We start from the raw sequence: 13,771 nt of genomic DNA on the forward strand, positions 1-13,771 counted from the left end.
AAAAAGTGACTTTTTATTCAGTTTTAAGCCACGTTTTTAAAATGCCGTGCCAAACAGTGTCACTGAAACACTGATTTTTAAACATAACGCTGTTTTTTTATTGAGTGTTTTCACCAGTGTAAGTCACCGGGTCTGTTTGTTTTGGAGAGGAGGAGACCTCTGTGGATAATTCAGCCAGAGAAATCTGTAATTCAAATCAAGGACACAGTCTGTGTTATTTAATTCACTCTCCAGTCAGTTGCATCATATCCCCTTTGTGTTGTCTGCCCAAAAACTGTCATAAATTGTTTTTGTTCAGTTTTAGGCCGCATTTTTATCATGCAGTTTTTTAGATTTTGGTCATTCCTCATTAAATGTTTTAACCAGATGAAGGGTTTTAGTCATCGGGCATCTGGATCTGAAGTTATTAGAGAAACAAGCAGCAGCTTGGCCTCAGCCCCTGCTGTGCCAAACAGTGTCAGTGAAACACCAATTTGAAACATAACACTCAGTACGTTTACATGCAGCTTGAGAAAATCGAATTATTGGCTTAGTCCGACTGAAACCGGACTTTTAAATGCATGTAAACAGCTTAGTCCGACTGTAAACAGCTTAGTCCGACTGAGACCGGACTTTTAAATGCATGTAAACTGCTTAGTCCGACTGAAACCAGACTTCTAAATGCATGTAAACAGCTTAGTCCGACTGTAAGCAGCTTAGTCCGATTGAAACTGGACTTTTAAATGCATGTAAACAGCTTTGTCCAACTGAAACTGGACATTTAAATGCAAGTAAACAGCTTTGTCCGACTGAAACCAGACTTCTAAATGCATGTAAACAGCTTAGTCCGACTGTAAGCAGCTTAGTCCGATTGAAACTGGACTTTTAAATGCATGTAAACAGCTTTGTCCAACTGAAACGGGATTTTCAAATGCATGTAAACGGCTTAGTCCGACTGAAACCGGACTTTTAAATGCATGTAAATATATTAGTCCGACTGAAACCGGATTTTCAAATGCATGTAAACAGCTTAGTCTGACTGTAAGCAACTTAGTCCGATTGAAACTGGACTTTCAAATGCATGTAAACAGCTTAGTCCGACTGAAACCTGACCTTTAAATGCATGTAAACAGCTTAGTCCGACTGAAACCGGACTTTTAAATGCATGTAAACAGCTTAGTCCGACTGAAACCGGACCTTTAAATGCATGTAAACAGCTTAGTCCGACTGAAACCGGACCTTTAAATGCATGTAAATAGCTTAGTCCGACTGAAACCGGATTTTCAAATACATGTAAACAGCTTAGTCCGACTCTAAACAGGACTTTTAAATGCATGTAAATAGCTTAGTCCGACTGAAACCGGACTTTCAAATGCATGTAAACAGCCTAGTCTGACTGTGAACGGCTTAGTCCGACTGAAACCGGACTTGTAAATGCATGTAAACAGCTTAGTCCGACTGAAACCGGACTTTTAAATGCATGTAAACAGCTTAGTCTGACTGAAACCGGACTTGTAAATGCATGTAAACAGCTTAGTCCGACTGAAACCGGACTTGTAAATGCATGTAAACTGCTTAGTCCGAATGAAACCGGGCTTTTAAATGCATGTAAACAGCTTAGTCCGATTAAAATTGGACTATCCATAGCTCGACTAACGCACCTAGATAATTCGTATATAATCAAACAAGACGAGAAGTCCAACTTGACTGATTAGCCGAGCTATGCGCATGTCAACGCACCGATTGCTTTTTTCAGTGTTTTGACTGGTTTTAGTCACCAGGTATGCCTGCTGTGGAGAGGAGAAGACCTCTGTGGATAATTCAACACTTGGAAAAAAACTCCTGGATGTCTGGATCTGAAATTATCAGAGAAAAACATGATATAACATGAAACATAGCACAAAACTGCTTTATTCAGCATGTAAACTGGTTTTAATCATTATTAGGGCTGCCCGATGAACGTTGGAGATTGGAATCGTCAGGGACATTTTGTTCCCCAGATTTTTCTGCAGAGTAGCTTGCTTGACTCTCACGCTACTCTGTCATACAGACAGTTGCGGACATGATGCAGCGGCACAGAGGAGGAGAAACTTTGCACCGTAAAGCTCTGAGATAACATTAACTTCTCTCTTCTGCTCGGAAGTGGTGAATTTACAGCTCACAGCAAGTAAATACGACACAGTCTCTGGCTTTTGTTTGATGTGATTTTGATTGCACGTTTCTGATCTGTCGTTAGCGTAGTTAGGTTACTATATCACAGGAATGCTGCTGTCACACTGAACATTGGGTCGGGTACAGTCCCGGTTTTAATCACCTGGTCTGTTTGTTTTGGGGAGGAAGAGACCTTTGCGGATAATTCAGCCTCCAGTAAAAATACAATGGGATAAGCTGTTACGGAAAATGGATGGATGAATGAATGAACGTTTAAATTAAGTCTGGTGGGTTTGGTGATAGTCATTTCGGGGCTGTTTCTTGTTAAACAAAATGATCTTACTCTTAAACAGAAAGGTCTGTCTTTGCAGGGATCCTTTAAATAATGTTGTCAGACACTTAAAAAAACAATCTGAGCCTGTCCGTGGCAAAAAAACACTTTTAATACACAACAAATATACAACATGGCAAAATAGAGTCCCCACTGAAAAACACCGAAGTCACCCTTTAAATAAATCAGATGGAGGAAGTACTTGTTAACGAACATTCAGTAGCCACACACACACACACACACACACACACACGGCTCCCAAAAGTCCTCCTGCAGCAGCTCCCCACCAGCGCCCACAACAATCCGGCCGTACGCTTACACTCACCCACAAAACCAGCTCTCAACAGCTGCTTACGACAGCCCCAGTGGAGCCTAACCAAGCCTCGCACACTGGCACATGAAGCTGGAAAACTTTTTCTGGAGGAGCTGGAGCAGTCAAGTGTCCTCTCTGTGGCACTTGTGCCCGGCCCCTGTCCCGGTAAACTACTGTAATAACACAGACTGCTGGGGGGGAAATTACACAGCTGAAGCCGAGTGTTTGTCTTTCTGACTAACATGGAGGAAGACTATGGAGAAGGGAAGAATAACCAGACGGATGTGTTGCCTTTAAGGAGCTTTGGCCATGTGGACACTAGGCTGTTACTGAGAGGTTATTATGTGTATTGGATTTTCACGCACATTTAATTGACCGGGTTGTGTAATTTGTCGAGGAGACACAAAGGCAGTTAGTGTGTGTTTTAGCTCATTGCTACGACGGAAGAAATTCCATAGCGTCTGTCACTTAGTGGTGGAAGCAAATTAAGGTTGTTTGTTCTTGTCTTTGATATCTGCTGAGCTAATTTATAGCCTCATGGTGTGGGTGGTGTTTTGGTAATGCGATTAGACCACAGTATAATCCCAGTTATAGCACTGTACGTTCACTAGGAGTGGATTTTGTTTCTGTGATGCAAATTTTAAAGCTAGATGTGTGAATGGTTGATTTTAAATGGTCAGTTAAACCGCTTACAACACTGCAAATTACATTAAATGGACCTAATGTGCTTATTTTCTGTCTTATATATAATATTACAATGTTGGATGTTCATATTAAACATGGTCACACTTTTAAATACTCAGGTAAAAGTAATCCATGTGAGCAAAAACCTCAAACCGTTCTGAATACTGTTACCAAAGCTGACATCAGCTCATGACAGATTTATGTATTTAGTCATCCGCTCCAGGCACGTTACCACAAGTGTTTATATTACATACGCCGCTACATGTAGCTACATGCTAACGCCAGGGAAGCGTAATATTGGATGCCGATGTTGTTAATGTATCCCCCATTTCAGATCATATTCCTGCTGCTACATGTCTGGTTGTAAAGATTTTGATTTAGACATTTTTATTGATAGTTCGTCACAGGGGTTAAAAAGACAGGCGCTAAAACAAAGCCTCTCAGACTGAGGGTGACAGATAGTATGAGGAAGACGTTAAGGCTCTTGTAGAAACCCAAACTACAAGCATGGGCCTGAAAATGAACATAGCAGGTCCCCTTTAAGATGAACTCCATTAATCCAACACAAGGTAATTGATCATAAAGAATAAAATACTTTTAAGACAAAAACAGTTTCCTCAAGTTAATACAAAAGAAGATAATGTGGTAAAACTTGGCAGTTTGTGTGGGTGACATCATGATATACACTCACTGTGTTCACATGACATTAGAGAAAATGTATTTGTTGTGTAAGTCCGACTAAAATCAGACTTATAAAAACACTTGTGAACATATTAGTCTGATTGAAATTGTATTAGGCTAAATCGTCGGACTAACACACCCAGAAGAGCTGGTCGATATAATGACTGTACGATATAACAATATATTTTCTAGGGCTGTAGTCAACCAAAGAAAATCTTGGTCGACTAAAGTCGCACATAATCTTCAACTAATCGATTAGTCGTGGGGAAAAAAAATCTGCCAATATTTTTACTTCTGCGGTGGTGTGTCTGTGTCACTCTGCAGTTACACCTCCAAAACACTAGTCGGCGGTGGAGGACTGTGTTAAGTGCTGTAAAGTTTAGTTCAAATCAAACTTTATTTATATAGTTGATTCAAAACACACATTAAACACACATTAAACATGGCTTAATAGAGACAGTTTCAAACACAAGTACGCAAACTGGCTTCACTATAACTCGCAGAACTGACAGACAAACACTTGTCTTTATCTGGACACATTTCCCCCACCAATACAACATGCTAACATTATTAGCACAAGTCTATGGCATTTTACATTGTATAAACTAGCCTAGCATCTAGCTATCTTTTCCTCCACTCATATAAAACCAGGGACAACAGCAACATTTAACAAAGGTAACGCTACAAAATTCAGCTCCGTTACAACTCACAAGGTTCACTGACAAAACAACTATCTTATACTAAACATGTTTCCAAGCAAATACAATATGCTAACATTATTAGCGCCAGCCTATGGCATTTTACATGGTATAAATTAGCCTAGCGACGAGCAGAGGTTTCCTCTGCTCATATGAAGCCAGGATAAATCCCGAAGTATAAATCACACACACGATTTAAAATGCTATTAGCGATTATTCGACTAATGAGAATTTGGTCGGACGAGAGCATAGTGACCAAATAATCGACTAGTCAACCAGGAGACTACAGCCCTAATATTTTCAAGCAAGATATAAATTTAGACAACACCCGCCCCACTCATTCATTCATAAGAGCTCCTTGTCCACCGCAGGAACTTCTGTCATTTACCCGGGCTTTTGAAAAGCCTTGGTGCGTTTCCACAAATTACTCTGGGAAAAAAGCACGCTACTTTTGCTGATAATGAATTATTACTAATAAGCTCTAATGACAGCTGTCTGTATGTAGACTAACTTAGTTTGACACTTATCTTAAAATACTTTTAAACTTAGCTGCTGACTGAGACAAACAGTCCCAACTCTCTACACCAGCATGTAACCAGCCAAGCTGATGGAGCCAAATACAGGACACATGCCAAATCATCTACGTCATCACGGTAATTTGAATAAATTTTCCGGAACTTTGAGGTGTGGTGGAAATGCAAACCACACAGATTACCAGGAATTATTTTACCCAGGTAGATAAATTCCTGGTAATAAAAGTTCCTGGAAATGTTGGTGGAAAAGGGGCTTAGTTCTCCATCAACACTCGGACACACAGAGCTGCTCCTCTGTTTAATCTAGTCTATATGTTGCACGTGTTATGCTAAATCAGTCTGTGAGATGGATGAAGTTACCGCAGCACACGTGCAGTTTGTGTATGAGGTGGATCATAGCATGTCGCTGTTCTTCTTGGTAGTTTTATTCTACTATGTGACATGGAGACAGCGCCTGGATGCAGGCGACAGGCAACAACATACATTTCATGTATGAGACGTGTGTAACGTGTACGAATGTCTCTCACTCCTTCCCTCTCTCAGCCTCTCTGTTGATGCTCTGTGCATAAATAAGATTAAAATATTTAAATCATTTTCCAGCACAAGATTCGAGAGGCCAACAGATGGAAAACGTCTTTTTAACTCCGCCCACAAAGATTTTTAATTGTGTCAAACCTACTTGATTCTTGGTATATATCAATGTAGTCATTTGAAATTACAATCAGTGTAATCGGATGTTTTCCTTTCCATCCTCCCCTGGCAGGCAGAGTGGATTCACTTACATGCTTTCTTTGTCATGTGCACAGATGATAGAGATGTCCTGAGCCGCTCTTAAGGATTAGTACTGGGGCTCCTAGTATTCTCCAGTTGTTATTTAAACTTGTCAGATACATATTTGATAAAGTATTGGACTGGACTCTGAATCACTGGATACTCAGATCAGGATCTTGGCTTAAAAAACAGATGTCCTTATAATAAAAAAAATCCCTTTCTGGTGAATTAAAGTTGAAATATTGAAGGAAATTTACGGCTGCTGTGTTGATGTGATATAAAGTTAAGTATAGCTCAGCTGGAGCTACTTCAGTCAGTTGTGTTAGCCCCAGACTGATGCATAAAACACCTGGTAACACATGTAGAAGGAATATGGCAAGCGAACAAGAACAACTTGTCAAAACATATTCTGGTCATATTTTAGAACTAAGCCCGGCGTGTGGTTTAGTTCGGCCGTGTTGTTGTCATAGCCTGATATATTTTATGTAATGTGTCAGTAATGTAAACCGTTTAATTCCCCCGCAGTTTCACTTTTTTTCTCTTTATGACTCGACTTTAACCTCGGTGTTGTGTTCGGCCCTCGTTCCTCCAGAGTCCACACATCATGCCACGGTGTTATGAAGGTAGAACAATTTATACGTGCTGAAGCTCACCGTGTCTCTCTGTTTTTCAGGGTGGTGAAGGAAGAGATTTCCGATGACAGCGCCAAGTTGCCATGTTTCAACGGCAGAGTGGTTTCATGGGTGAGAAACTGTAAACCTGTAGCATGTGTAAATGTGTGTGAGTGGTGGGTATCCAGATTTCACTGGTGACCATTGCTCTAAATATGTTAATGACCTAATTTAAGTAGTTTGCCACTGAGGCTTCTGTAGGGTTTGACGTTAACTATTGAAGGTGCTTGTTACTCAGAAAGGTAAATTTACAAATGTATAAAAATGACAATAATGTACTTGGAGTTTTTTTAAGTATCTGAACTGTGTCAATATATAAATTATTTAGTTTATGAATGTTATTAAAGTGGCTTTATGTGATGTTTCCACCTTTGGACTTGCTTTCCACGGGGAGAGAAGTGTGCGTGGTTAGCTGTCATGACAGGTCAGCAACGTTAAATCTCATTTCAGCGGTCAGCGAAAAAATAAACCAAAAACAAAATTTCAAAACCTATATGACTGGACCATGTGGGAATCTAATTTGAAAGGACAGACACAGGAAGTGTCCACGCTCAGCAGTCAGACAGGAGTCAGGTTAATTTCCAGGGCTGGTACCTGCGGTTATTCCACAGGCTAGTTAATAACATGTCGGGCAGGAAATCCAAAGTGTGGGATCATTTTGAGAAGGTGAAGGACGGACCCAAGGTGATATGTAAACTCATCTTCATTGGTCGACTACAAACATGACGTATTATCTGAAACATGGAAGTAGCTACATGCCCATTAGCCCACAGCGTCATTAACAGGCGGCTCGCTCAGTGTGTGACGTGCACTTGTAGATAAAATATAGGCCTATATTAATGAAGATTCATTAGTCCGGTTTCTCTCTAATGTAGCACAGTGTTAACAATGTTACTGATACTATTCTTTCTCACACCTTCAGCTCAAAAATAAAATATATAATTTATGATTAAATTAATATCATAAACATGCAAGCGACTAGTCGACTAATGGACCTAAATGACGACTATTGGTCAACTAGGAAAATTCTTAGTTGGAGGCAGCCCTACTTTTTAATGCTAATTACTTTTATAGTCACTTATAACAATCACGGTTCGAAATTTAGCGCCAAATGCAGGTAGATTTTCTGTTTGGCGAGCAAGTCTCAGAAGCTGCCACGCTGGATGGTAAATGTTTGTACTAAAATAGTCACGTAATATAAAAAGTATGTCGCTGCTTCTGTCGTCTGTGTCAGAGACTAGCTTCATACTCGCACAGTGACAGGGACTTCATGGTGCATTCAGGTACACCTTGTAAATTCTATAATCTACATTGCATTGTATGGCAAAGCCTGTGGATGGCAACCATGGTGCATTCAAGTGCACCTTGTAAACTCAGTAATCTACACTCAAATGTCCACGAAGGTCGTTTAAAAGTGAAAGTTTCTATTTTTTATTTATTTGTCATTACTTTCTTGTTTTGCTGCAGCATTTTTAATAATTAGATGCTAAATTCTATTTAAAAATCAAATTAAGCTGCTAACCCCATAATATTCTTGTTCAACAGTTCCCCTGGTACCTCTGTGATCATTTTGAAGTTGTTCTACTGCAGCGTTTTTAAATAATTAAATACAAAAGTCATTACCCATGTGCATACAATTTGGCCAGTAAAACGTTTTCATGTTAGAAATAAACTATCACTTGCTGCTGGTCTGGTGCTCCTGCTCGCGACAGTTATTTTAGTTTGTAGAAAAAATGCTTGGCCAGTGGATTCTTATCTACCAGGCTTGGTCGGTGAATCAGAAAGTTAACTTTGGACATTGACTAATGCAAAACAAATCCCCTGTTTTATTATTCTTAAAAAGCGCACCATGCATAAATCTCTCCTTGCTGACAACGAGTCAAGCAAGGTGTCTCATCTGCTGCCACTGTGGTGCCACTCATCTTGGCAGCTAGGTCGGTAATCACACTCTGTGTTCTGTAGTAGTGTAGTTCTGATTCATTGGAAGCAGGTCACACTTCTCCAGGTTGGTGCTTAGCTAACGTTACCTAGTGTGCTAACACAGCTGCTAATGCTAGCTCCCTTACATCACTCACATGTTTGACAAGTTGGTTTTGCCCCCTGCAAAAGCTGCAGAAATTTCCAACTCATCTCTCCAGCTGTTGATGAATCTTTGTTTTCCTTTCAACTCGGTGCAGTTGTTGTAAGGTTAGTTTTTCTTGGTGCGTTCCCTGACACTTGGCCGGAGGGAACATCGCTGCCACGAACACATGCCCTGATTGGGCAATTAAAGCAGTCTGGGTTGGACGTATCATGGGGGGAAAAGGCATATTTCAAGTCGAATATGGAGGAGTACATAGGGGTGTCCAACAGGGGAAGTAAATTTCTCTTCCACCTTCCCTACAAGAGAGGGAACGTGACACAGGATGAGCTGAGAAGCCTTACAGTCGAGCCCTGCTTCTGTAAAATCATCAGGACCTGGCTTTTCTCTCAAAAGACAGCCAACATCAGCAGGAGCCAGAGGCTGTTTTCAGTAACCATGTTTCCTTTTCCTGTGCCTTCCCCCAGACCTCCCACTGACTAATGATCTTGTCTAACGAGCAGCAGTAAAACCAAGTAATTAACTTTAAATTTGAGCCATCAGAGTTACAGCACTGTATATCATTTTGCAACATCTACGTCTACATCTACTTTGGGCTCGTGCTTTAGTGAGCGTTTGGCAAAAATCTCCTGCAAAGAGTGGGAAAGCTGCACCAGACTAACTGTCCAGCCAGGTCAAACAGGAGGAAACAGACTCACAAGATCCATGAGAGAAATCATCTCGGAGCTTTGGCCACAGCCTGAGTCACCGTGGCCAAAAACATGTTCTGGTTGCTGAGCTAGACTTTAAAAATGTTCTCCTTTTGCATCCATTAAACGTGTTGTCTGCTCTTTTTTTAGTTTAAATGATTCTGTATTTAAAATATTTACTTTGTTTTAAATGGTCTTCATACTAGTCTAATTTCATGACATATTATTCTTGCTTTTTATTCATAAGATTTAAGGATATTTCACAAAAAAAGCACAAGAGCCAAGTTAAACCATTGGCTGTTGGCTGCATCTATTTCCCCTCAATTTTATCCCCGTCATGAATATTTCCGGTATTACGTCCATCCGTTTTTAGTCCTGACGGGTTCCTTTTCACCCAGGTTACCACTTCTTTAGGCCTTACATTTTTGCAGGCAGTCGGCCATAATATTCTTTCAGTAAGAATCCTAAAAGAAGTAACAATAACTGGAAGGAAAGGACATATTTTCCGGTCTTCATGACAAGTTTTGACAGTTTTTATAGCTGCTGTGAGTCCTAAAAGACTCAAGTCAGGCCTGGATGGTCTGTAATGCTGTTAAAGCCATTTGAATGTCACTAAGTCTGCAGATACATGACATAATTGAACAAATCTGCACATTACAGTGGTTATGTGACCATGCAACATGTGGAGCCAAAAGGGCTTTCACTGTCTTACTGTGTTAATGGACGCTCAAGCAACACAGCTCGTCACCAGTTACAGTACAGCCAGTTGCCAGGTACAGTTTTCATACTTTCCATCTCTCCAGTACAAAGCCCAGTTGTTCGACCCCACCCTGCGAGCTTCATTTGAATAGAGACAAAACCGTCGGGACGTGGGGCCCAGATAAGCAGGTTTGAGGCCGGAGCATCTGTTAAGTGCATAAGAAGGAGGGACGGCATTAAAGGAGGGAGAACAAAGCTCGGAGACCAGAGGGACTGATATGTGATCTGCGGGCCAAGACGGATGGAGAGATCCCAGAAGACGAGTGTTTCATAGTCACATAGCCATTAGTGGGGAGGGGAACAGGGAGTGACTCAGTCTGCTCAGGCTGATAGACTCCATTTGGCTGAGTTATTCTGACGGGGAATGCAAAGCCTTTTTATCTGAACTTGCTCGCTGTGTTTACATGCACACTAATATTCTGATACTCTTCCAAACATGACGGTATTAGGAATTTGATCTGGGTCATGTGAACAACACATTCTGTGTGGCCTTATTCTGAATGTAGTATTCTCTGATTAAAACATGTGGGATATGCTGGTATTGTTCAGATTTAGGAGCATTCTTGGGGCATGCATACAGCTCAGTCTCAACTTTCATGGCCTCTCGCCTGTTCATAGTCAGCTCTGTGCGTTGTACACAAGGCTGGGGTAGAGATGCATGCCCAAAAGAAAAGCCCACTTTTCTGTACACACTGTTTATGAGGGTGAAGTGTTGTGACAATACTGGAATTTCTAGCTTCAATACAGTACCTTGAAAAATACTGACATTCGATACCATTTTTGACACCACAGGAGAAAAAAAATTACATTGAGGGCACAGCATTGCAGAAAATAAGTATTGAAACTATTTCAAATAGTCAGAATCTGTGCATCGGTGAATTTATATTTTTGACAACAGTATTAGGGCATGGGGGAATTTTACGTTAATTGGAGTCTGCACGGCTGCATGTAAACGGCAATGTAAACAGCATGGTAGGATTATTGTAGAAATAGGGGCAAAAACCGGAATACAGGGCTCCAGAGTGCAACCATTTTGGCAACCAAAAATCTGTCAAGCACAACTGAACATATTTATTGGTTGCACCGGCTCACCTGACCGTAATGTTCTGTATTGAAGAACCAAAGTTCATAAATGCAAGTACCACCCAGAGAAGCGTCTGCGCAGTTAGCAACAGGCTCTAAAGTTAGCACAACAAGCTAGCTAGCAAGTTTGGGAGTCAGTCACATTATGGCGAGCATAAATGAAATACTGGAGCTGGAAGACCTGCCTGGTTTCAACCTGTTCCTGGTTAGCGACAACAAGACTTGAGCTGGGTTAAAATAATCGATTCATCTGATTTAAATTGATCATTTCAGTGACCCGATATTGATTCATAAAATCCAAGGTTGATCTTTTAATATTCGCTTTGTGTGAAGCCTTAGTAAACAGGCCATGGTGCTAAATTATCAACGACCGTCGTGTTGAGAAGCTCCGACGTCACCTGTTCCTTTATCTGTAACTGTTGGCTTACTTTTTTTACGTATTGGTGCAATTTATAATCACGTTGCAGCCTCTCCTCCTGCTGTCTGTGCGCCGAGGCTTCTCAAGGAGGGCGCGCAATTCCTTGTCTCCCCAGTTGCTCATCTTTACAGTGTCTGTCAGGTTTGTGTTTCCCTCTGCTCGCTAATTCCTGCTATCAGCTGTTTCCTGTTAATCTACCACCAGCGTCATCAACAGCTCCTCCCATGGCGGAGAGACGCCTTGTTCTTTTTAAACCAAAAAGGTTCCGCCAATATGACTACCCTACGAGGCGGAAAATTGGGCACCTCAGATCAACTCGCCAATCCGGCTCTGTGTGTCTAAACGCTCGCAGCTTGCCTGCAAAACGGCCCAACATTCGCAGAAAATCTGGCAGTGTAAAAGGGGCTAGTGTCTGATGTCTGTGTTCTTTATTCTTTCTAAACTATACTCAGTATTGTGACGTCAGGAATATGTTTATTTTATTGACATTTTAGATTTGTTTCCAGTGAGATACTGAGTTTATATTGTCTTTTTGCTGTCCTGCTCTAGAAACATTTAGTCATAAAATACTCAGTTTTATTCCTGCTCTAAATTTAGTTATTTATTTTAATTAATTCCTTGCAAAATTTACAGTATCACTTCTCTGAAAATCTTTTTTCACACACTAGTAAAAATTGGTATTGTAACTGAAATATCCCCAGTCAAATCCAATCAGGAAATCACTGAATGCATCAAACTGCCAACAGCTATGGATTGAAAATATGTGTGTAGTTATTTCTAAGTGCTCTGGTGTCAAAGTGCATGGATCTGGAACATTCCCAGCATTAAATAGACTATATCTTCCTTATATTTTATCTAAATACGCCCAGATTATTTTTGTCTCACTCCATCTTCTTCCCTTCCTGTGTGTTTTTAATGTTCAGGTAATTGGATGCTGTTTGGCATTCATCCTAATTGTTGATGTGTGTTCCCTCTGTGTGTGTGTGTGTGTGTGTGTGTGTGTGTGTGTGCTTGTAGGCACTGTTGTTGTATAATGAAGAGAGACAGGTTAAGTGTGGGATAGCGTTTCACTATGCCCTTGAGACGTCCATCTGAAAAGAGTACAGTGTTTGTGTGTCAAAGTAATTGACATCTTACCCGCTTCTCCTCCCTCCTCCCTACCTCCTCCTTTCATTCCTCTCCTTTTCTCACCCTCTCGTCTCTCTGCCCTGTTCTCAATTTGTACCTTTTTGTTTGGTGCCAGTTTCTCTCCCTCTCACTCCACATCCTGTCTCTGCTGTTTTTGTGTCTTCATGTTTTTTTGTGTCTCTTTGTTCCAGCTGGTATCTTCAGACACTCCAACAGCAGAGCCTCCAGTGGCAGTGGTGCCCCCTGTGGAAACCACTACCCAGCCTTCGCCCCCTCCTCCACCCCTCCCACCCCCACCTGCAGAGAGGACCGGGGGCATCGGGGACTCCAGACCGCCCTCCTTCCAGTAAGCAAAGCACACTCACTCATTTTCACTATTTAAATCATTTATACGTTACAGATATATATTCACCTGAGGAGCGGCGTCACACAGCCAAACGCTGCACATTTATTTCTCTGGTACGTTAAAGCTCATCGTACACTTGTGCTTCTCCCGTTGCTGTAAAGCAGATACTCTATGTTTTCCTGAATATCACAAACACTCCCAGTATCACCTTACTACAAGAATAGCAGGAATACTACAGCTCATTTGAACCTGATCTTAGCTGGAGCCTCCCTTGTTATTAACATGTCCAGTACCAGGAGAAGCTCTCAGAACATTTAACAACCGACCTGGATTTCTAATGTTCTTACACACAGTCTGAAGATGTTTTTGGCTTTTGTTCTATACTGTAAGGGATAGTTTGGATTTTTCAAAGTTGGGTTGTATGAGGTTCTTACCCATAGATAGTGTGTTAGCTAG

At 41.1% G+C, this 13,771-nt stretch overlaps 1 protein-coding gene across 1 annotated transcript in view; it reads left to right on the top strand.

Annotated features, from left to right (window-relative positions):
- Positions 1-13,771, top strand: part of dvl2 (dishevelled segment polarity protein 2) — a 36,835-nt gene that overhangs the window by 5,195 nt on the left and 17,869 nt on the right. Inside the window, exons 2-3 of the mRNA XM_033609805.2 lie at positions 6,815-6,884; positions 13,161-13,315. Coding sequence (XP_033465696.1) covers positions 6,815-6,884; positions 13,161-13,315 — 225 coding nt within the window. The remainder of the gene's footprint in view (positions 1-6,814; positions 6,885-13,160; positions 13,316-13,771) is intronic.

Source organism: Epinephelus lanceolatus, chromosome 22 (genome assembly GCF_041903045.1).
Source record: "Epinephelus lanceolatus isolate andai-2023 chromosome 22, ASM4190304v1, whole genome shotgun sequence".
In the NCBI taxonomy this organism is placed as follows: Eukaryota; Metazoa; Chordata; class Actinopteri; order Perciformes; family Serranidae; genus Epinephelus; species Epinephelus lanceolatus.